General features: G+C 39.6%; 1 protein-coding gene across 1 annotated transcript; it reads right to left on the bottom strand.

Moving 5' to 3' along the window:
* Positions 1–1,570: 1,570 nt before the first annotated feature.
* On the bottom strand, positions 1,571–20,764 carry glb1 (galactosidase, beta 1). Its single transcript, XM_034188814.1, has 16 exons — positions 20,577–20,764; positions 15,630–15,799; positions 13,617–13,767; positions 13,261–13,321; positions 9,957–10,051; positions 9,686–9,866; positions 9,288–9,346; positions 9,083–9,204; positions 8,006–8,046; positions 6,029–6,141; positions 5,772–5,846; positions 5,519–5,608; positions 5,266–5,379; positions 4,992–5,123; positions 4,523–4,762; positions 1,571–2,168 (listed from the first exon to the last, which is right to left on the bottom strand). Exons 1-16 carry the CDS (start codon positions 20,622–20,624, stop codon positions 1,914–1,916), a joined length of 1,947 nt encoding a protein of 648 aa, XP_034044705.1. The 5' UTR covers positions 20,625–20,764; the 3' UTR covers positions 1,571–1,913.
* Between the last annotated feature and the right edge of the window lie 3,269 nt (positions 20,765–24,033).

Genomic DNA, 24,033 nt, shown 5'->3' with positions numbered 1-24,033 from the left:
AGCAGTCAGTGCGTGTGGGAGAGTTTTAAGCTTAAAACTTTCCTTTTTGCTAAAGCTTATAGTTAGGGCTGGATCAGGTGACCCTGAACCATCCCTTAGTTATGCTGCTATAGACGTAGACTGCTGGGGGGTTCCCATGATGCACTGTTTCTTTCTCTTTTTGCTCTGTATGCACCACTCTGCATTTAATCATTAGTGATCGATCTCTGCTCCCCTCCACAGCATGTCTTTTTCCTGGTTCTCTCCCTCAGCCCCAACCAGTCCCAGCAGAAGACTGCCCCTCCCTGAGCCTGGTTCTGCTGGAGATTTCTTCCTGTTAAAAGGGAGTTTTTCCTTCCCACTGTAGCCAAGTGCTTGCTCACAGGGGGTCGTTTTGACCGTTGGGGTTTTACATAATTATTGTATGGCCTTGCCTTACAATATAAAGCGCCTTGGGGCAACTGTTTGTTGTGATTTGGCGCTATATAAAAAAATTGATTGATTGATTGATTCAGTTTCCTCAGTCACAGCCACAGAAGCCACTAACCAAAGATACTAGAGCACTAATATCTTTGCTTTAAGTCCATCTGAATTCTTGTTAGCTTTCCTCATGAGTCTCCTTGCACAGAAGACTTCCACCAGAAGACTTGGATTTTGAGTATAATTCAGAATCAGTTCATTAACAACAGCTGTAATCTCTAAATGGAAGCAAGTATCCCATTTGTCATCAAAACTCATCCAATAGGATACACGAATATTCCTTAAAATGTCAAAATTCTCAGTCACCTCTTGCGGTTTAGATTGAGGACCAGACGCTGATTCCTCCACCCCACCGCCACTGGTTGGTCCCTGTCCACTGCTCCAGGGGTAGGCTCCGCCCCTGCCTCTTCTCACAGCTGGATTCAAGATCATCAGCCCTCTACTCTGTGCTGTGATGGAGACCTACAGCAAAGATTGTGCTGACACTGCATACATTATCTTAATGTATTAAAAATACTTAATTTTATCTGGTCTTATTCTGGTAGATTTGACAGATTTGCCATGCTGTTTGTATTTCTTAATGATTGATGTAAATGAAGTACATGTTTTCAGTGACATGGAAATATTCATGTATCCATTCCCTGACTTGTCTTAAAAAAAAACTGTGTTCCTAAACTTATAATCAATCAGCTAATAATTTGTCATTAAGTAATGTCACTAAAACGTCATGAAATGACATCACTTTAGTCCTTAATTAAAGTGAAGGCATCTATATAATACAACATCTAAAATTTAAGTCAGTTTTCTGTAATTTCTGGAGTCGCTCTGGTCAACCTGGGAAAAAGTGTAAAGCATAATGCAATAAAATAAAATTTAGATACATACAAATATCAAAGTGCAAATAAAATGTATCACACAGTATCGTGCAAAATCTCAAAGGCACACAGACACAGAGTTCTAGCAAGAAAATGATCAGCCGGCAATCGGGGGAAAAAATGCTTATCTTGTATTATTTAACATTATTTATACAAAACCTTTGTGACAGATTTAAAAATATGGATAATCAGAAATTTTGAACATGTGGGGTATATGTGAAAACATCAGCAGTAACAACAGTAAGAAAACAGTTGCAAGAAATTTTAGATAAAATCAGTAATTCCTCAGTAAGGAACAGACTCAATACAGTATTGACATAATGGATTAAAAAGCAAAAACGTTGATTTGTTAAAATATATTCCTTCCCTTTTCAAGACTTTTTACTTATACACAATTTCCAGAAAATATCCACCATGCAGCATTGGTTTAACCACTTTTATCAGGTCAGCTGTTGAAATTCAATACACTATAGTCCATTAGATGCGCTGGTAGGGACATAGCCCCAGTGACAAGCGCAAATTGATTCTGGTCATGAAAACAAAACAATAAAATACCCCCAAAACATAATTAATTCATAATTACAATAAATCATCTTTAATAAATGGCTCCCTGTGCCGCATGCCGTCATCCTTGACTGTGGCATTCAAAATAGGGGTGGCAGTAAACTCCACAGTGCAAGGTCCTGGGGTGCACGGAGCATTTTCCAGTTCTAAAACAGTCACATTGTTTGGTGCCACTGTGCTGAGGATAGTGGTGGGAACAAAAAGCGTCACCTGAGGACCTCGACTTGGCCAGTAACGCCCCAAGTTGAAACCGTTGATCCAAATTTGCCCCTGAAAACCAAACAAACACATTTACAAAGGCACATTAATCGCTTTAATTACAGTATACTAGCAAGTCAGTAAGTGCTACACACAGGTGTTTTGTTGGCATTCCATTTTAGCAGTTTGTTAAATCACAACTATGCTTTAAATTTAAATAAAATTACATAAAGTGAACCAGACTAGACATCACTGTGTAAAAAGATCAGCTAAGAACTAAGAAAGATATACAGGGTTTGGAAATCAGAGTGCTGTCCAGTTAGCTGAATATCTCTTTAGTCTATTATTATCTTACTGTCGCGGCCACGTTAACAAGACACTTCAGCTTCACTGTCCCAGTCCACCCAGCTGTAAATGGGCACTGGGCTTGGTAACCAAAGTAACCTGTGTTGGACTGGCGTCCCGTCCATGGGAAGTCTTATACCCCTGTCACACATAGCTCGAATCACGTAGAGTGCCGTCGGAGCTATGAATTGGCGCACATCAGAAAGGTGTCGGATTTGAGTTCCAAAACATTTCTGACAGCCATCTGCGGAAATCAACACAGTCAGTCAAAATCGGCCGATGGCCCAGAGTATGACGCACATGTTCATAATTCTCTGGGCGCCGTTGAGATGGGACACCTATCCGACAGCGATCCATATGTAATCTGATGACCATCTGATTTACATATTCCAATGGCGGCATAAACAGGATCTGAAACAATTTGACTGCAGGTTGATTGAGCTCTGAGATTGATCGGTCACAGCAAAGCGTTCCGACATGTTGTGCCACGTTTGTCCACCTCCTCTGGACCCCGACCAGGGAGTGCAAAGGAAATATTATGTAATAACATGTATGTGGCACTGTGCGCACATCAGAGGCACGGTGCAGCACCCAGCAACGCAGCTGAACAGGATGACATTGCTGTAACGCATGTGTTACTACGCGTACACCTCCTAAGTCTGTAGCAGGTATGATGTGGAAATGTTTGCCCAGCACATGACGACATAAATAAACATGGAACTCACCTCCGGTACCTCGCGTTCCACAGCGCGGCGCAGACAGCTGGTCAAGTCCCTTCCACCCAGCTACGCTGTGTGCTGGCAACATCGATCAGCTGACAAAAGCATAATCCACCTCTGGTATAATTAAATCCCATGTGACGTGCCGTCCCACAACGATAATCCAGCTACAGTTGTGTTAAGATGCGTATCAAGTAAAATGACAACAAAAAAAGTTTAAAAAAGAGAAAAGAGAAAGTCCACTGGCTGCATCTGAATGTTGCGCACGTGGGAAGTTGGCACACTGCCAGCACAAATTGACAGCAGTTATGGAGTCCACACGGATGAATAAGATCTCGCAATGCAAGTACATACTGATCATACACCTAAAGGGATTTTTCACCAGACTGTACAACAGCAGGTGATCACTGACAGCTGTCAGTGTGCTCAGATGCACATCAGCTTGCACAGCGTGCACACGTGCACCCACGGAGTTGCTGGTACAGCGTTTATGGACATATACACGAAGCTGAGCGAACATTTCGGCCACACACTCGCACACTGCTTTGATCACCTGTTTTACACACGTACATGCGCGCACTCCGTCATGTGAGACACACACTGATGAGAGGTCAGTTTAGCGCTGGGAATGTGAGGACAAGCACAGATTTGATTGCGTGGGTGAGTGAGTGACAGCTCCAGTGTCGGTGCCGTCTGACAGCACTCTGTGTCTTCTGACTGTTGTCTGAAATATGTTTGGGCTGCATCCTGTAGGTGTGCAGGAGGCAGTCCGGATATTTTCAGACCACGGCTGGCCATGACTCTTTTTCTGCCGACTACGTCGGATAATGGCAATATTTGCCGTGTCGGAATGGCTCCTCCACATTCTTGCTATGTATGACGGGGGCCTTTGACTCTCATTCATCTCAAGCTTCAAAATGCGAGCAGCAGCTGTACCAATGGCTCTCGGGGCCTCCACAGGACTTACTTCTTCTTCATCACTATGCGGCATTTCCTTTTAAATAGAGCTCAAAGGCTTTTCAAGGCAAGTGGCTCCTCGTGTGGTGACTTGGAGAACTTTGACAGTTGGCTTTCCATATATTTAAATTGAAAGCATGCTAATCTAATACACAGGTGTCAAGAGCACTTATTATTATTCTTCAGGTTGGTGACATATTCTTATGTTTGTATCTTTAGAGTGGACACTAATTCTTGGTCGTTAATAATTGTTGCATGTGCATCTTTGGGGTAGGAACTGAAGTTAGGCGTGTGTGTACCTATAGTTACTCTGTTTGGATCTCTGCTCCCTTTTGCCTAATAATTGCAAATATATAAAGAAATGCCCACAGCTCAAGATAAATGTCATTTGTACAGTTGACATACTTTTGTCCAGTTGGGCAGTTTGACGTAAGTGTCCTGAGGAAGGTCTGGAATTCCATCCGGAATGATGAAGGTGCCCTTGTAGAAGGTTGGAAGAGAAGGTGGAGCAGGCTGATGTGTATTTGTTAGTGTGGGTTTTGTTGCGCTGAACAGATTGTGGCTCACTGCTGCATCAATACTGAGACTGTACACGGTCCAATTTGTGAGCATTTCTGTCCCCAGAGTCAAGTTGGACACCAAGCCCTGTCACAAAGAAACCACAAACATGCTCAACGTTACCAGTTACTTTATAACCAAGTACTTATTATATTTTCTATTCCAGCTTCCCAGAAACATGTAACGGGATTCACACAGTGCAAAAACACATTTACAGTGTAGCATAATTAGGTTTCTAGCCTTGTGATATCGAGGCACACATCAATATTTGAAAGTACAAATAACAACTCTGAAATGTAGCTAATATAAAAAATACCTTAAAGTCATTGATCTGGCTTCCATAGTTGATTCGGCCCATATTTTCCACCAATATGTCCACCTGACTCCCAGCCTTCCCAGTTACATTGATGGATAGAACAGTGTTCCTTTCAAGAATCCCTGCTGCTACCTTCACAAGAAATCACAATAGTTACATGGATGTATTTGTAAAAACAAAACAAAAAAAAAAGAACAAAATTAATAAAACTACATCTCATTTCTATGATGCATTCTTCTGGTAAGACCCAGAGAAACACACACCGCAGACTTACCCCGTCCACTGAAACATATGCTCGGTCGTGCACCCCGTCCAGAGGGACCCACAGTGAGGTCGGTGTGGTGCAGGTGACTGGAAGCTTTGTCCTGTAAAGCACATAACCAAATGCCTGCAGGAGAGAGGGAGGGGGAGAAAAAAAGACATTCTCAACAAATGAACTATAAACAATAGTATGACAAAATACTAGTAAGAAACTTTATTAAAATTCCACTATTATGACATTTTAACACAAAACTATCAGAGTGTACCTGATGCAGGTCAATGAACTTCAGAGGATACGTGCTCTTGACAGGACCGGAAAAAGACAGGATTTCTAAGGCATCTGACACCGTCTGGAGCTGTAGTGGCAGGATGGAATTGCATTCTTATCTTTGATATTCAAAGTTGTGTCGTAATGCTCTTTGATGAATGAACTTAATTTACAGCACGGTGATTATACCAAAGCCCCTGCCTTTCATAACTTCTGAGGAAACGTATCACTGCATCACCTTGAGCACCTACCTTCTTCATTTTAACAAGTCCGTACGCAAACTTTGGAGTTGTTGGAGGTACTGGTCCCTCTGGTATTGTCCGATACTATTGTAGAGAAAACATGAGTTCTTTTGAAGGAAATGTGCAGCAGGGCAAGTCAAAATACTTAGTTTTTTTTTTAAGGGTAATCATATTTTGTAGTTTCTGTATATTAATACCACTCATACTAAGACTTCTCTCCATATAACTCTTGCTAATGAAGTAATATTTAAAGTTTTAGAGCGTACCATTTTGATCACCTCTCTAATGACAAAATATTTCTCTGTGAGGTCTCCTGCTTCTGTTAGCGGGGCGTCATAGTCGTAACTTGTTGGCTGTGGTAAATATGGACTATTGGCACCTGTGGATAAAAAAAAGCCAATCACCAGGTCAGTATTCGCCTGAATTTTTATGACAAAACCATTGATCTTTGATGATAATGTCATATAATTCAATGGTCTCAAACAGTGAGGGCAAATAAATCATCATGTCCTTGAGTGGCTCAGCCAGACCCAGACCTGAATCCGACTGAACATCTCTGGAGAGATCTGAAAATGGCTGTGCACGCACGCTCCCCATCCAAACTGATGGAGCTTGAGAGGTGCTGCAAAGAGGAATGGGCAAAACCGCCCAAAGATAGGTGGACCAAGCTTGTGGTATCATATGCAGGAAGACTTGAGGCTGTAATAGCTGCCAAAGGTGCATCAACAAAGTATTGGGCAAAGGGTGGAAATCGTTATGTACATGTGATTTATTACTTTTTTTTAAATAATTATTAATTTGAATAAATTTGCAAAAATTTTAAAAAAAGTCATGTTGTCATTATGGGGTGTTGTCAGAAAATTTTGAGGGAAAAAATGAATTTATTCCATTTTGGAATAAGGTGGCAACATGAAAAAGTGAAGCACTTGGAATACTTCCTGGATGCACTGTAATTAAATGAATTACATTTATAGAAAATTAGGTGCACACAAGACCTATCACCTACATTGTCGTGGTGTACAGACAACATTATAAAACAAAACTGTTCAGTGACTGCATATGCACATGTAAGTAGATTTGTGATTCACAGGCAGCAGGTTCATGATTTATTCCTCATTTCATAAAAAATCCCTCAAAGCAGGTTTTCACTCTGCAGTCAAATGTTGTGTGGGCCGCCAGAAGAGGAGGTACTGCTGGCCCACCACCAGAGGGCGCCCTGCCTGAAGTGCGGGCTTCAGGCACGAGAGGGCGCTGCCGCCACGGACACAGCCGGGAGTGACAGCTGTCACTCATTAATTCCTGACAGCTGTCACTCATTCTTCATCATCGCACTCCATAAAACCCAGACGTCATCTCCACCTCATCGCCGAGATATCGTACTTCTTTGGAGGTAATAGACTCAGCTGTTTGTGTTTTACAATATAATCTGTATATTGTGAGTGTTTGCAGGAGTACCGGTCCCTCTGTCTGTGGAAGCTGAGTGAGTGCTGGACGGCACTCTTTTCCCCTGAGGAATCACTGCGGTACTCTGCAGAATATTGAGTGAGAGGTGGAGGTGGCATTCCCACCGTTGTTGTTACGGGGTGTACACACAGCCACACTTGACTGTCTTTGTTCTTCGCCAGCAGTACCAGATCCGACAGTCGGGGACGGTGATCACCTGGGAATTCGGGACTTGGCGGCTCCAGTATTCACCAGGTTCGGTGGCGGCGGAAATCGTGTGGTTCCGGCTCTTCTCAGGACAGACGTCTTCTATCCTCGAGCCTGCCCACACGTCACCTTTGTGGATTGACTGTAATCATATTCTGAGATTGTCTGTATGTTCGTTGTGCACCTTCACAACATTAAATTGTTACTTTTTGGCTCATCTATTGACCGTTCATTTGCGCCCCCTGTTGTGGGTCCGTGTCACTACACTTTCACAACAGTCAAACATAGCTTGAGTGAATAATATTTATGTGACTGCAAACTAGCAAAATCCCAGGAATTATGGATTAAGATTCATCACAGATGGATATAAAATGATAATGGACCACTACACACATCTGGAGATAAATATACAGTCAACAGAACAAAGATGCAATGTCTCAAAGATAAAAACACTGCTTCACTCAGAAGTGCTGATGCCTGTTCTTGGAAAAAACTTTGCTATTTTGACGTAGCATATGATCAATAAAGCAGTCAGACATCTAGTTTCCTTGAACTTTGAGTTGTATTAAACAGTGTTGTCATAGTACACTCACCATTCCAGTATCCAAAATTTGTTCCTCCTATGAACATGTACCTGTGAGGAGAATAATGAATGGCATTAGCTGATGAAGGCAGCATGGTGGCTTAGTGGTTAGCACTGTTGCCTCACAGCAAGAAGGTCCTGGGATCGCTTCCCAGCTGGTGTTTTCTGTGTGGAGTTTGAATGTTGTTTGCGTGGGTTCCCAGCTCCAGCTTCAGCTTCCTCCCACTTCCAAAGACATGCAGGTTAGGTGAATTGGAACCTTTAAATTGACTGTAGGTATGAATATGCTTGTATGTCTAGTTGAGGTCTCGGCCTCAACTTTATCCAAATTCTGGGTCTGTTAATGAAGCTAGCGGCCAGTGATCACCTTAGTATTTTATGTGTTTTTCCTGTTGCTTAATGGTGATAAATTATACCGTATGTGAAGTTTTTCTGGCCAACTGATTCTGCTTTTTTTGTGCGGATGACGTCAGAACGTCATGGGCTGGACTGGATGACTGCACAGGCCCACTGAATGGCATGAGCACTGCTGGATGACCCCTGCCTATGGTGCAAACACCCACGTGGACTTCTCATCAAACTGATCTTTTTTTCTTCTGTAAAGTTGTGTTGATTGATTTCCTGTTTTATGTTTCTTCAGCTTTCTAAAACTTCGAAAAAAACCTTGTAACTGTTAGAATGGCCTAAGCAGTGGGTCACCCCTTTGAGTCTGGTCTGCTTGAGGTTTCTTCCTCAATTTCATCAGAGGGAGTTTTTCTTTACTACTGTGGCCTGTGTGCTTGCTCTAGGGGTTGATAAGGTTAGACCTTACTTGTGTGAAGCACCTTGAGCCAGCTTTGATGTGATTTGGTGCTATATAAACTAAATAAGTTGAATTGAATTTTCAATATGTAGCCTTGTGATAGAGTGGTGGCCTGTCCAGGGTGTACCCCACCCCTCATCCAATTACAGCTAGGATAGGTTTCTGCCATAGAATATGAATGAATGAATGAATGAATTAGTTGAGGAACGTCCAGTGAATACCACAGTCTTATGATGAAGGCTATTATGTTGTTCTATACTTTTTCCAATAAATCTGTAAACTCACATGTTGACGTTTGCCTTTTGGGCCAGGATTGCATTAAGCGAAATGGCCACTTTGGTAGAAGACACAACATAGTGTTGTTTGCCCCAGTGGTCCAGCCAGCCAACATAGAATTCTGAGTTAACCTGTAGAAACAGTATGAGATCTTCATAATTTATAAGAAATAAAATGTAATGTCAACACAAAATGTATTGATAGCCATTTTTACCAAAGGGCCATGGGGTTCGGCTTGTCTCTGTACATCAAAGGCAGCGGTCATATTTGAACCTTACACAACAAATAACAACAAACACACCGCAGAGTATTTGAGCGTGCAAGACTTTTGTAAAGGAGGCATTGAGTCAGAGTAGATTGGCAAAAGAAGTCTAATTATCACATCATCTTCTGTTTATAAATCAAATGTAACTGAAAACACCTGGAAGTTCATTTTATTAAGACATTTTTAAATCTTCAATTTTTTTTGAACTCATGAATAATAATCATTACAGTTTGAGGTTGTTATTAAAATATTTCCTCCAAGTGCAACCCATTAACAAGTATGACAGACTACAGAAGGTGTGTCTTATGAAGGGAAAGACACCTTTTGTATAAGAATCTGACACATACCTGGCCCAAAGTCAACAGTAGCATAGAGACCTTGTATTGAGCCACACTGGAGGAAGTGAACTTTCGGCCCATCTGTAGTGAAAAGCACCACCTCCTCCCCCAAGTGGGACCGAAATAGGTTTTTCAAGTGACGCATGTAGTTGTAGTCACACGCAAAGTAACTGCCATATTCATTCTCTACCTATCAAACGTGGACATGTCAGGAAGGAGATGTTATCTCAGTACTGAACAGCACATGAAATTATACACCACAACAGAACTTCACACTGACCTGCACAGTGATAATAGGACCACCGCTCTGGTAGAGAAAAGGCCTCATCATGGGCAGCAACTTCCCCATCCACTTATCCACTGCCCCAAGGTAATCTGAAATATTCAAGCCATAGTACTTTATGTACTTTAACAAGTAACTGTGACCATATCTGCCAAGAATGTTATGTTTTGGTTGCTATTAGTTTGACAGTTAGTTTGTGACAAAGGTACACCTTGGCTCAAGGAGACTTAATTCAATTTCTGTGTGACTCCAGATCAAGAGATGCAGCTTTTCCTTGATCTTGATTCTTTTGATGCTGATCCTGTCATTGAACTTTGAGATCGGATACTGATTCCTCTCAGGACTGATGATTATTCCAGCAAGCCAAAACCCTATTTGGATGGGATTATTTTCACATTTCATCTTTATCAAAGATGCATGATCAAGATGAAACATCTGAATCCAAGATCACCAATCAGGACCTACGGTCAGGATCAAATATGGATGATCAGGATCAAAGATCAGCAATCAGGATCAAAGATAAGGATGAATGATGAGTGATAGGGATTAAAGCATGGTGACCAGGATCAAAGATGATAAATTAGGATCAAAGATCAGGATCCAAATCATGATAAAAGGGCAGGATGAATGATGAGTGATCAGGATCAAAGCATGGTGATTATCATCAAAAATCAGTGATCAAAGAGAAATCATCAGGAATATAGATCAGGGTCTCAAGTCAGCAATCTCAATCTAGGAATATCACAAAAGAGATCAAAGAAACACCCCTCCATCAATGAAAAATAAATAAATAAAAGGAAAATGTCAACAGAAGACTACTGGACTTCACTGAAGGTATTACAATAAATTATAAAACAACTGCACATTGTATATGGTTTTTGTAAAGTGAATAATTGAATGCATAAAAAGACCAGTTGAATAGAGCCTGACCGATATTTTGGCCGGCCGATATTATCAGCCGATATAAGCCCTTTTCAACATACTCACAATCAGCTGAAATTTTGCCGAGAGAACGCAGAAACATTTCTCATAAACAGAACAGTTACTTAAATAATGTTTATGTCGGCAATGTAAACGTCCTTGCACCGTTTGTCCAGTAGATGGAGCTCTGACTCCATTCAAGTGAGAGCTGCTTACACCCCTGCTTAAATGTGTTGATCACCGGCCCCCGTAGTTCGCCGTCACACTGCACTGATCGGCTGACAAAAGCATACAAGTAAGTTTAGAAGGATCTATATCCTTATCTTGAACATATATCTAAGTTGCAGCAACAAGAGGTACAAGATCAGATGTATTTCACAACTGTTTTTAAGGATATGTATTTGCTAATTTCACAAAGGTTTAATTCTTGATTGCATTTTCTGAACATGAAAATTCTTCTCTGTTATAAAGTTAATCAATATGCGGACAAAGCTTCAGCTTTTAGCTCATACCTTTTTGTTAAGGGTCCAAAAAAGAACATTTTATTCATTAAATATATATATATATATATATATATATATATACACAACCCCTGGCAAAAATTATGGAATCACCGGCCTCGGAGGATGTTCATTCAGTTGTTTAATTTTGAGAAACACTATAAGAAATCAAGAAAAAAATTGTGGCAGTCAGTAACGGTTACTTTTTTAGACCAAGCAGAGGGAAAAAAATATGGACGCACTCAATTCTCAGGAATAAATTATGGAATCACCCTGTAAATTTTCATCCCCAAAACTAACACCTGCATCAAATCAGATCTGCTCGTTAGTCTGCATCTAAAAAGGAGTGATCACATCTTGGAGAGCTGTTGCACCAAGTGGACTGACATGAATCATGGCTCCAACACGAGAGATGTCAATTGAAACAAAGGAGAGGATTATCAAACTCTTAAAAGAGGGTAAATCATCACGCAATGTTGCAAAAGATGTTGGTTGTTCACAGTCAGCTGTGTCTAAACTCTGGACCAAATACAAACAACATGGGAAGGTTGTTAAAGGCAAACATACTGGTAGACCAAGGAAGACATCAAAGCGTAAAGACAGAAAACTTTAAGCAATATGTCTCAAAAATCAAAAATGCACAACAAAACAAAGGAAATGGGATTTACATACAGAAAAAAGAAAGCCATCATTAACACCTAAACAGAAAAAACATGGTTACAATGGGCTAAGGAAAAGCAATCGTGGACTGTGGATGACTGGATGAAAGTCATATTCAGTGATGAATCTCGAATCTGCATTGGGCAAGGTGATGATGCTGGAACTTTTGTTTGGTGCCGTTCCAATGAGATTTATAAAGATGAACATGTAAATTTCCATGGGGCTGCATGTCAGGTAAAGGCACTGGGGAGATGGCTGTCATTACATCATCAATAAATGCACAAGTTTACGTTGATATTTTGGACACTTTTCTTATCCCATCAATTGAAAGGATGTTTGGGGATGATGAAATTATTTTTCAAGATGATAATGCATCTTGCCATAGAGCAAAAACTGTGAAAACATTCCTTGCAAAAAGACACATAGGGTCAATGTCATGGCCTGCAAATAGTCCAGATCTTAATCCAATTGAAAATCTTTGGTGGAAGTTGAAGAAAATGGTCCATGACAAGGCTCCAACCTGCAAAGCTGATCTGGCAACAGCAATCAGAGAAAGTTGGAGCCAGATTGATGAAGAGTACTGTTTGTCACTCATTAAGTCCATGCCTCAGAGACTGCAAGCTGTTATAAAAGCCAGAGGTGGTGCAACAAAATACTAGTGATGTGCTGGAGCGTTCTTTTGTTTTTCATGATTCCATAATTTTTTCCTCAGAATTGACTGATTCCATATTTTTTTCCCTCTGCTTGGTCTAAAAAAGTAACCGTTACTGACTGCCACAATTTTTTTCCTGATTTCTAATAGTGTTTCTTAAAGTCAGAAAGTTGCCATTTGAAATGACTTTAGTTTTGTGTCATGTCTGTGATCTGCTTTTTTTCTACAAAATTAAACAACTGAATGAACATCCTCCGAGGCCGGTGATTCCATAATTTTTGCCAGGGGTTGTATACATATCGGCTGATTTATCGGCTATCGGCAGATCAGCTGATTTATCGATTATCTGCATTTTTTCATCCAAATATCGGCATCGGCCTCAAAAAAATCCATATCGGTCGGGCTCTACAGTTGAACATGAATATTTGTGAAGCTGTGCTCATCTTACACTGCATGAAAATAAAATATTACCTCTGTATTGTACAATAAATGAAATTAAAAAATAATCTAAATTAGAAATATTGCAAAATTAAATTTTGCACATTATTTGAGAAACTCAAGCTCTAACCTGGATCTGAAGACCGCAGTACAATGTCTTTCTTGTTTAGAAGCCAGGCAGGCAAGCCACCCTATTTGACACAAAGAAAGACAGCTGATGGTCTGAGGTCTAACATCGCCTACCGCATGAAAATTATCTACAGATAATTCAAATTCTTTTTTTTTAAGTTTGGATGAATTATTTTAAGGAGGACATTACTTCAACTGATTTCTGTGTGTTTCATGACGATCTCAAAGAAATAAAAGTTCTAACATTATGTACCGATAAGCAATAACAACTAATACAGTTGACTGAATACTGTAATTTGTAAGGCTCTGATTTCTCACATACACAAAGTACAAGGACACATTTATGGAGTGTCTCACCATGTCCCACTCTGCACATATGTAGGGTCCGGGCCGAAGAATTACCAGTAAACCAATGTCATGGGCCAGCTGAAGGAAATACTCCAAGTCCCTGTCTCCACTAAAGTTATACTGGCCTGGAATCTTCTCATGGTAGTTCCAAGGGATGTACCTTTAAAATACAGTAAATGTGAGTATTACCTACAGCTGAAATATTTACATAATAAACTGGATTTACAATACAGTGTGCATCAGCGGTAGTCACTCATGAAAGGCATTTCTGGTGTCGACATCAACAGTCTGAACTCCTTCAGGTGCCATTTGGCAAACTCCAGGTGGGCTGCCATGTGCCTTTTACTAAGGAGTGGCTTCCATCTGGCCACTCTACCGTACAGGCCTGATTGGTGGATTGCTGCAGAGATGGTTGTCCTTCAGGAAGGTTCTCTTCTGTCCACAGAGGAATGCTGGAGCTCTAGCAGAGTGACCATCGGGTTCTTGGTCATCTCCCTGACTAAGGCCCTTCTCCCCAGATCGCTAAGTTTAGATGGGCGGCCAGCTCTAGGAAGAGTCCTGATGGATCCAAACATCTTCCATTTATGGATGATGAAGGCCACTGTGCTCATTGGTATCTTCAAAGCAGCAGAAATGTTTCTGTACCCTTCCTCAGATTTGTGCCTCGAGACAATCCTGTCTCTGAGGTTTACAGGCAATTTCTTTGACTTCATGCTTGGTTTGTGCTCTGCACTGTCAACTGTGGGACCTTGTATGTAGACAGGTGTGTGTCTTTCCAAATCATGTCCAATCAACTGAATTTACCCCAGGTGGACTCCAATTAAGCTGTAGAAACATCTCAAGGATGATCAGTGGAAACAGGATGCACCTGAGCTCAATTTTGAGCTTCATGGCAAAGGCTGTGAATACTTATGTACATGTGATTTCTTTAATTTTTTTTATTTTTAATAAATTTGCAAAAATCTTAAAACATTTTTTCACATTGTCATTATGGGGTCATGTGTGTAGAATTTTGAGAACAATATGAATTTCACCCATTTTGGAATAAGTCTGTAACAAAAATTGTGGAAAAAGTGAAGCGCTGTTAATACTTTCCAGATGCACTGTATATACAATCGCATTTGTGGCAGGAGATATAGCATGCGTCCTGAAAATCGCTTGAAATGCATTTGTGAATGTGTGATGAATATGCAGTACACAGATACAGGGACTAGTTAGTCAGCGACAAAGGAAGGGCCATAACAACAGTAATCAGCTGACAGGAGCTCCCTCAAAGTACACACTGAAGTACACTTGTTATATCTGTAAACAAGAGTAGATGTGAAACATATGAGAATAACACTGAGTCGATTCACAAATGAAAACCATCATGGAATTTATGAAAACTGATGAAATAATGTGCTGGAATCACAGCCGTGAGCTGTTTGTTTTAAATGTCAGAGCTCTTATTCTATTTTGTTTGAAGAAAACTTTTCTGACCATTTTAAAGTGTTCCACACCAAGGAGAAATGGTTTTGAACACCTTTTTAAACGTTTCATTTTTCCCATGGCAATCAGTGACAATGGGAGGACTCTACTTTCTAACATTAAAACAGCTGAAGATTTTAAATTCTTACAAAGTGTAAGCAGATGAGCAGCTGATCTACTCTGTGTCAGCCTGATCTCGTCAGACCTCAGAAGCTAAGCAGTGACTAACCTGGTTAGTACTTGGATGGGAGACCTCTTTGGAACACCAGCGGCTGTGTGTGTTTCTCCAGGTAACACTGGAGTTGCGTGAGGAAAGGCATCTGGCATAAAACCTGTGCCAAATATCAATGCGGATCTGGTTGTATCCGCTGTGGCGACCCCGAACACAAAACGGGAGCAGCCGAATGGAGAACCAAACAAAGTGTAAGCAGATATAAATTTTCAAACCGTAACTGTGAAGTGAACATGGCAGCATTCTCACACAGCATGTGATCAAAGAAAAAAAAAAAAAACATCTGAATGAAGCCTTTTTGTGTTCACGTGAAATAAACGTACGTCTGAATGGCGTTCAGTCCGGCCATGTACATCTTGAGAAGTCGATCTTTCCAATAGGCTCTGGGGATTCTGCTGTAATGGATGCTTCCTGATATGTAACGAAACTCTTCGCCATCTTTCTTAAAGCAGTCATTCTGGTAGTCTATGGTGAATGAACGAGATGCACCGAGCTGAAAGATGGAACGATACAACACAGACTGTTACAACATAATTGCAGTCAACTGCATGTCAAAGTTAATCATTCTGCATGACTTGTCATTATCAGGTTGAAGGTTGATGTTTTGTCTGGTGTAAGCAGACAGTTTATGTGACTGTCATGTGTCATCAAAACCCTGAAACAGAACAGCGCTTCCTCTTTTGGTTAGTAAATGCACAAAAAATGATTTCCAAAGTTAAGATTTCAGCAGTGACCTTATATCACAATAGCACCTTACTACAGAACTACAGCAACCATCCAAACAGACAACCAGCCCATCACCACCTCTTAAAAGTAACCATGTGACTGTCAGAATCAGGTGGAATGTGGGCGTAACGTGAAACGCACCGCCAGTATCACGTGCACGCGGTCACGGGTGTGTGTGTATTTACAGAGCTGCATTACTACTCAAATATTCAAGATCACTGCAGACTTTTATTCCACACTCTACATCTTCTGTGACCTTTTCTTGCAACGTAATTTTTACACGATCCAATCAGTTTGATGTGTGTGTGCGCATGTGTTTTTTTTCCCACCGGTTCGTTTAGCTGATGCAGCCGTCAGCTGATGGCATTTACCTGAATGCACACATCATGCTGAACATTTTTTAAAAGATATACTAAAATATTTAAATACATTAAAAACTTGCAACAACGTTTGGAGAGAAGGAGAAACGCCAATGCAACACAGAAGTCTGTGCAAAAAAAAATTATTAAAGGTGCAAAGCATCACATCAGCATTTGCTTTGTTAAATTTTTTTTTTATAATCCAGATCTTGTGAGTCACAGAGATCTGTGTTGATTTAGCTGAGGAGCATTTGGAAAAATGAAGAGCAGAATGTGACTTTTTTTTTTCAATCGCTGGAATCCATCCATCCATTTTCTATACCTGTTTACTCCAATTAAGAGTCACGGCGGGGGGGGGGGGCTGGAGCCTATCCCAGCAGTCATAGGGCATGAAGAGGGGAACAATCGCTGTAATGATTTTAAAAATCTACTCATATTTTTCATGTCTGTAACTTCTTCCACAGTCTTAGAAACTCGGGTGGTGGAGTTTATCAGGTTAAAAAGTGTTAACTAGGTAATGTTGCAATTTCCACTTTTACTTTTACTATTACCTCAGACACTACACTGTAAATACTAAATACTTGCCCTTACTGTCGAAATGTCTTGTCCTGTCCTCACCGAGGGAAGGTGAGAAACGAAATTTTGATTCCTTGTATGTCTAGTACATGTGAAGAATTGACAATAAAGCCGACTTTGACTTTGATGATGTCACTGGGCCCCTCAGTGATCAGACTCTTCATAGAACAAGTTCTAAATGCTGTTGTACGAACAAAATTTAGCATGTGTGTAAGCACAAAAAAAAAAAAAAAAAAAAAAAAACATATCTACCAAACTGGTAGGTGCCGTTCATACACACATCAGTAAGTACCAGCTACGAGCTTTAATAATACCAGCTCTATTTATTAAAGCACAGGGTTTGTGCACACTCAGAAATGCACTCAATTAACCGCATATGGCAACATTTGCTGTTTGTGTTCCTCACCGGAAAAAAAATGGCCGGGAGAGCAAAGAAAATTGCTTTTTGTAAGATGGACATTGAGGTTGTTTGGCTGTGGTCGTATGTAGCAGTGAAATGAAAAATACAAAAAAATGTATCAACAACATATGTAAGAGTTGTTCAATTTTGTCTTGTTTCTGTTCTATTGCACATATTCCTGCGTTATATGAGTGGCATTCCTTTATGCCAGCATTAACCTTTTGTTTAAATACTAATAATCAGAGACGAGACAAATTTCTTATTTTTTAAATCCCCATCACATTTCATGCTGCAACACTTGCAGGCTCCTGAACATCAGATTACAAAAACCACTACATCAAATGTTTGGAAGAAGGCATCAACTCTTAATTATTTTTAAGTCGCGTCATTAAGTGCAACATGTGACATGTCAAGTCCTCTCGAAAACGATGCATTTCAAAAGATATAAAACAGTTTGACAGAAACCAATAACAATTTTTGTCTTCAACAATCATAATTAAAAGTGTTGTGCTAATGAAAGAATAAGGATAATGAGTGTAACAACAACATTATAAAGTAACTATAACAGTTGCAAAGATATTCAAAAATTCGTTCTTCCGGAATCAATAACTTCAAAGCGAATCATTGTTTTAAATCAAAGGACACCTCTTTCCAAATGTTGCAACACAGACAACAAACTGCAACCGACCAAAACCATTTTCCCCCCAAAATGACGCATCCTCTGTTCTTTGTGAATTACTTGACGTGCAGAAGGCTGCAAGACCAGATCTCAGGGACTGTCAACAAATTACTACAGTGAAAGGAAATGCTTTGATAAAAACTCAATCACATCACATTTATGGTTTATAGTGCCACCACACTCACATCACACATCAATGAGCTCATTCACGTTGTACTACAAGATTTAGATTGGAAAAATGTACTATTGTATAATGTCAAGGATTTTTTTTTTATTTCAATAAATTTGAATACAATCTCAATAACTTTTTATTTATAGCTTGTAGTGCAACCACACTCACATCATACATCAATAAGCTCCTTACAGCACCTAGATTGTAAAACTGTACTAATATATAATTTCAGGGATTTTTTTATTCCAATAAATTTGAATACAATCTCTAACTTTTTATTTAAAGCTTGTAGTGCCACCAAACTCACATCACACATCAATATACTCCCCCTGGTTGTACTACAGCACTTAGATTGGAAAAAAAAAAAGGATTTTTATACAATTTTACAGATTTTTAATTTAATAAATTTCAATAAAATCTCAGTATTTTTTTTATTTATTGTTTGTAGTGCAACTACAAAAGTCACAGGTTCACAGTTGTTTGAATGTGATCAGATCACATATTTTATATCATTTAGAAACCTCAAAACAAAGAAAACTAAGCAACATTGCATAAAATCACAAAAGTGACTGTACATCTTTTTACTAATAGGTTATACAGTGTCCTCCAAAACTATTGGCATACTTGGTATTTCACACATCCAGAATGATGGTCCAACTGATCATGATAAATTCCTGATCTTGGTTTGACATTGTGATGTATCTTTCTGCTGCAGAACCTACATATTGATCCAGATTATCCCCAACAAATCCTGAGCCAGAAACCAGATCCGGATCACCTCAAAATTTCAGTGGAGTCTTCCATACCCTAATATCTATCTGTGTTGCAAATCTGGTGAAAATCCATGAAGTAGTTTTGGCATAATCCTTCAAAGCCTATATAAAGTGACCTCTTGATCCAGAATCCAGATAACCTCCAAAATTTAACAGAGTCTTCCATGGGCTAATATCTATCTGTTGTGAAAACTCCATCAGTTTCCTTGAGACAAGTCAGGGAGTGGATACATGAACATTTCCAAGTCACTGAATATGTCTTGGACTTTATTTACCGTACATCAGTTATGAAGAAATACAAACAGTATGGCAGTCTATGGTAAATCTGTGTGAAACAGACAATTCTCTGCTTTTTGGTACTTTTTTGCTTTTTTGTATTTGAAATGGCATAAATAAATTAAAATGCATGAAATACCAAATGTGCCCATACTTTTGGAGGGCACTGTAAAAACAATGGAGGTTTGCAAATGTATTTGTAAATTTACTTTATTTCAATCTAAGTGTTTTAGTATAACCAGAGGGAGTTCACTGATGTGTGATATGCGTTTGTTTGCACTATAAGCTATAAATAAAAAGTTATTGAAATCTCATTAAAATTTATTACATTAAAAATCTTCAAAACTGTATAATCACACATTTTTCTAATCTAAGTGTTGTAGTCCAACTAGTGGGAGCTCACTGATGTGTGATGTGAGTTTGGTGACACTACAAACCATAAATATGAAGTTATTACATTTTAATAAAAGCATTTCCTTTCACCGTGGCAATTTGTTGACGGTCCCTGAGCTCCGGTCTCTCAGCCAGCTGCACGTCAAGATCGACACAAAGAACTAGAGGTTGGCAATACTGGGAATTTTGGTATTGATCCGATACCAAGTAAATACAGGCCCAGTATCGCCGATAGATACGTTTTCATATTTAAGCTTCATAGATCCAAAGGATCCAAAAGACCTAGGATAGAATTTCGCCAAACATTGTACGTGACAACAAAATACTTTATTATCACAATCAACATTTTTGTTAAAAAAAAAAATCACAACACACTTAAAACAAAATCTCCTGACGTAGAGGGCTGACAAACCACAATACAAGGGTGTACTGCTCCGTGTTGTATGACACAGCGCAGCGCTGCTCTTACAAAGAGTAGACTTTGATGAATCTGCGTGCGCAATAGTCAGTGCGTGCGGGAGAGAAAAAAGCTTGAGTGTCGATCTTTTTACACGAGGATTGTTCAATATCAATACCAGCGTTGGTATCGATGTTATCGATATTAGGATCGATCCGCCCACCTCTACAAAGAACGGAAGACGTCTCATTTTGGTGGAAAAGGCGGTTTTAGTCGGTTTGGAAAGAGGTGTTATTTGATTTAAAACAAAGATTCGCTTTGAAGTTATTAATCTTTGAATAGCTTTCCAACTTTATTTATAGTAATAACGTGCGGACGATGTTTGTACGTAAGATTACGTGTGTATCTGCATATAAAACCAGGAAACAATGAATGTCAAAGCAAGACAGCAGGATCCAATCGGTAATTTGGATTTTATTGGCTTTAAAAAATATTTTTAGAGTGAAAAGCTCTACTTACTGAGTATTCACACAGCAGCAGCAGGAGGAGCGTTCTGAGCACAAACATGTCGACTCTTCACCAAACACCTCTCCCCTTTCAAACACACTGTTAAAATTAAAATAACCTATCGTTCCATTCAGCTTTTACTTCTCGCTGACTACTCTGTCTGAGGAGGTCAGGAGACGCGGAAACAAATTCACGTGGCGTCATTCTTGCGTGACCGAAGAGGAGTTTCACCAGACAACCAAACACGCCATTCACTCGCTGACCACCAGAGGGCGCTGCGGTCTACAGGAGACTAGAGTGCCTTAATTGAGAGAGTGGCGTCAACTCAGAACATGGCGCCATTTTGGGTCCGACTGCGCTGAACTACTGAATGAACCTTTTATGTTTTCAACATTTTGTAAATCATTTAACCACATACAGCAACACATCCAGGTACAGAAGCTATCAAAATAAATATAAATACAATTAAGCTATCAAATTTACAAAAATGTATAATTTATGATGATTTATTTAATGAATTTAAAGCCTGATGTATGCTCCTGCAGCTCTGTAACTCCGTGTCATACATGACAGTTTTAAAGTTCTCCGTCACTGGATTAGGCTTTATTCTGGACTAATTTGACCCTCAACAAGCTTTTCTTTCTACAATAATCACCTCCAAATCAAAGGTAAGCTGTACAATTTCCTCTTTTACCGACTTTGTGCTGTAAATGTGTGGACTTTTCTGATCCATTTATTAGCGTGCGTGCTGTAACAACTATTATAATATGGCAGATGGATTAAAAGCAGAAAAGTGTCAAATCATAGCCTTTTGTGTTTAACAGGTGCACGTCAGGCTGCGGGTCCGAGTCTGAACACCATTTGAAAAACTAAACGGCTGGTCTTTTAATCACAGAAATTATTCCTCTCCCACTTTCCACAAATCAGCGAGTGTCAGAGCTGAACTTTAATTTGTACCTCTGCACGTCCAGACTGCTCAGAGTTTTTAATGGAAATACATTGTGATCAGACGGGACATTTGTCCGATGTGAGGGAAAAATCTGTTATCCAAAATCTGTTATGTGCGGTGTTTATTACATGGAAAATAAAACAAAAACTTTGGGACTTTTTTTGTCCGGTGACTGTGAATATCTGGTTTATATGAAGATGGTTTAGTTGAGTTTTACTGTACATGGGACTGAACAATAAATATACCTGGCAAAGCTTTGATGATGATGTCGGCATCCATCCCACATGGCTGACTTTATTTTACCAAATTTTTCTTCTGTTCAGGTCTGAAGGGAATCTGTACATCTTGAAGCCCTTGTTGTGTCTATTTTTGCATCCAAATGCACAACAACCCGGTATTTTCAGCGAATAAATAAATAACATAGCTGGATTTACATGCAGACACATTAAAAGCCAACGCTATCCAGTTGTTAAGCTCTGATGTTATGCATCACATGATAAATCTGTTTCCGGGTCCAAAGACCTGCAACTTTACAATTAAAGTTACATCTATATGATTGTTTTAAGGATCTACAGTTTACGTTTAGTTTGTGCTTACAGTGTGTGCAGACCTCCGTCCCTCCCTTCTTCGCTTCCGCCTCCGTTAACTGCATTCGTCTGTTTCTAAGGTAAGAACACTTAATAAAACTTTTTTCTTTTACTTTATATATTTTATTATGCACAGGTAAAATATACGTCTGTTTGTTAAAAAAAACATATATATATATATATTCATAATTTAGAGTGATTTACAAGGCTGGAACGGATTAAAATTATTTTAGTTATTTTCAATGGGGAAAATTCATTTGAAATATGAGCTGATTACTCATGAGCTTGGTCACTGAACAAATTAAATTCGTAAATCAAGGTTCCACTGTACTACTAAAATGTAATTTTTTTTAATGTTTTTCATCATGTTAATAAGAGGCTGCATCCATGAGACCCTGAAAACTTGCTAAAACAAATATTAGCAATGATCCATGTCTGCTACGTTTAACCTGCTTGGAATTTAATAAACGCAAACCAAATTTCAGACAACTTATATATATTACTCTGGAACATAGAGGACAAACAGTGTTGTAAAGGACAATAAACAGGACGTTAAAGTGTAAACTTCACTTTCCCCCCAAACGACAAGCTCACAGCAACTTCAAAGAGTTTTATGTTGCGATGTTAATGCTGTTGTCCGTGTGCAACCTGATCAGAGCGTCTGACATGACAGCGTGCCTTTTTTGTTTGGACCCGGAAGTTGAAAATCACATGATGCGTTACATCACACTTAACAACCGGATTAGAGAGTGGCGATATGACGAGTCGAAAAAAAAAAAAAAAAAAATCGGTCACGTGACTCATGGTGCCATCTTGGGGCAAAAATCCGGTTGTTAAGTGTGATGTAACGCATCATGTGATTTTCAACTTCCGGGTCCAAACAAAAAAGGCGCGCTGTCATTAACACTGAGAACTGCACTGAGATGCTCTGATCAGGCTGCACTTAAACCGTTGCACACGGACAACAGCATTAACATCGCAACATAAAACTCTTTGTATATTGTTCCGAAAACTCTCCTGGATATATTAACTGGGTTTTTAGATGTTGTTATTGTGTTTGTTTTATGTAAAAATGCCAGACGCTCAGGTTGTTTCTCCGTTATTTTCAATGGAAGTTGCTGTGAGCTTGTCGTTCGGGGGGAAAGTGAAGTTTGCACTTTAACGTCCTGTTTATTGTCCTTTACAACACTGGTTGTCCTCTATGTTCCAGAGTAATATATATAAGTTGTCTGAAATTGGGTTTGCGTGCATTAAATTCCACGCAGGTTAACCGTAGCAGACATGGATCATTGGTAATATTTCTTTTAGCAAGTTTTCAGGGTTTCATGGATGCAGCCTCTTATTAACGCGATGAAAAACATAAAAAAAAAAATTACAATTTAGTAGTACAGTGGAACCCTGATTTACGAGTTTAATTTGTTCCGTGACCAAGCTCATAAGTGAGCAGGGGTGGTGGCCAAGTGGTTAATGCGCTTGGTTTCAGTTCAGAAGGTTCCGGGTTCAAATCCCACCCCTGCCACATTTCTCCATGTAATGTGGAGTTGCGTCAGGAAGGGCATCCGGCGTAAAACTTGTGCCAATTCAACATGCAGATCCACCTTGGATTTGCTGTGGCGACCCCAAGTGCAAACAAGGGAGCAGCTGAAGGGACTTACTTTACCAAGCTCATAAGTCAATCTGCTCATATTTCAAATGAATTTACCCCATTGAAAATAACTAAAATAATTTTAAGCCGTTCCAGACTTGTCTAACATCCCCAAATCACTCTAAATTATGAAAAAGTAATTTTTTATTAACAAACAGACATGTATATTTTACCTGTGCATAATAAAATATATAAAGTAAAAGAAAAAAGTTTTATTAAGTGTTCTTACCTTAGAAACAGACGAATGCAGTTAACGGAGGCAGAAGCGGAGAAGGGAGGGACGGAGGT

The sequence above is a fragment of the Thalassophryne amazonica genome, chromosome 15, assembly GCF_902500255.1.
Source record: "Thalassophryne amazonica chromosome 15, fThaAma1.1, whole genome shotgun sequence".
NCBI classification, from domain to species: domain Eukaryota; kingdom Metazoa; phylum Chordata; class Actinopteri; order Batrachoidiformes; family Batrachoididae; genus Thalassophryne; species Thalassophryne amazonica.
This window is presented reverse-complemented; position numbering and strand designations above follow the sequence as displayed.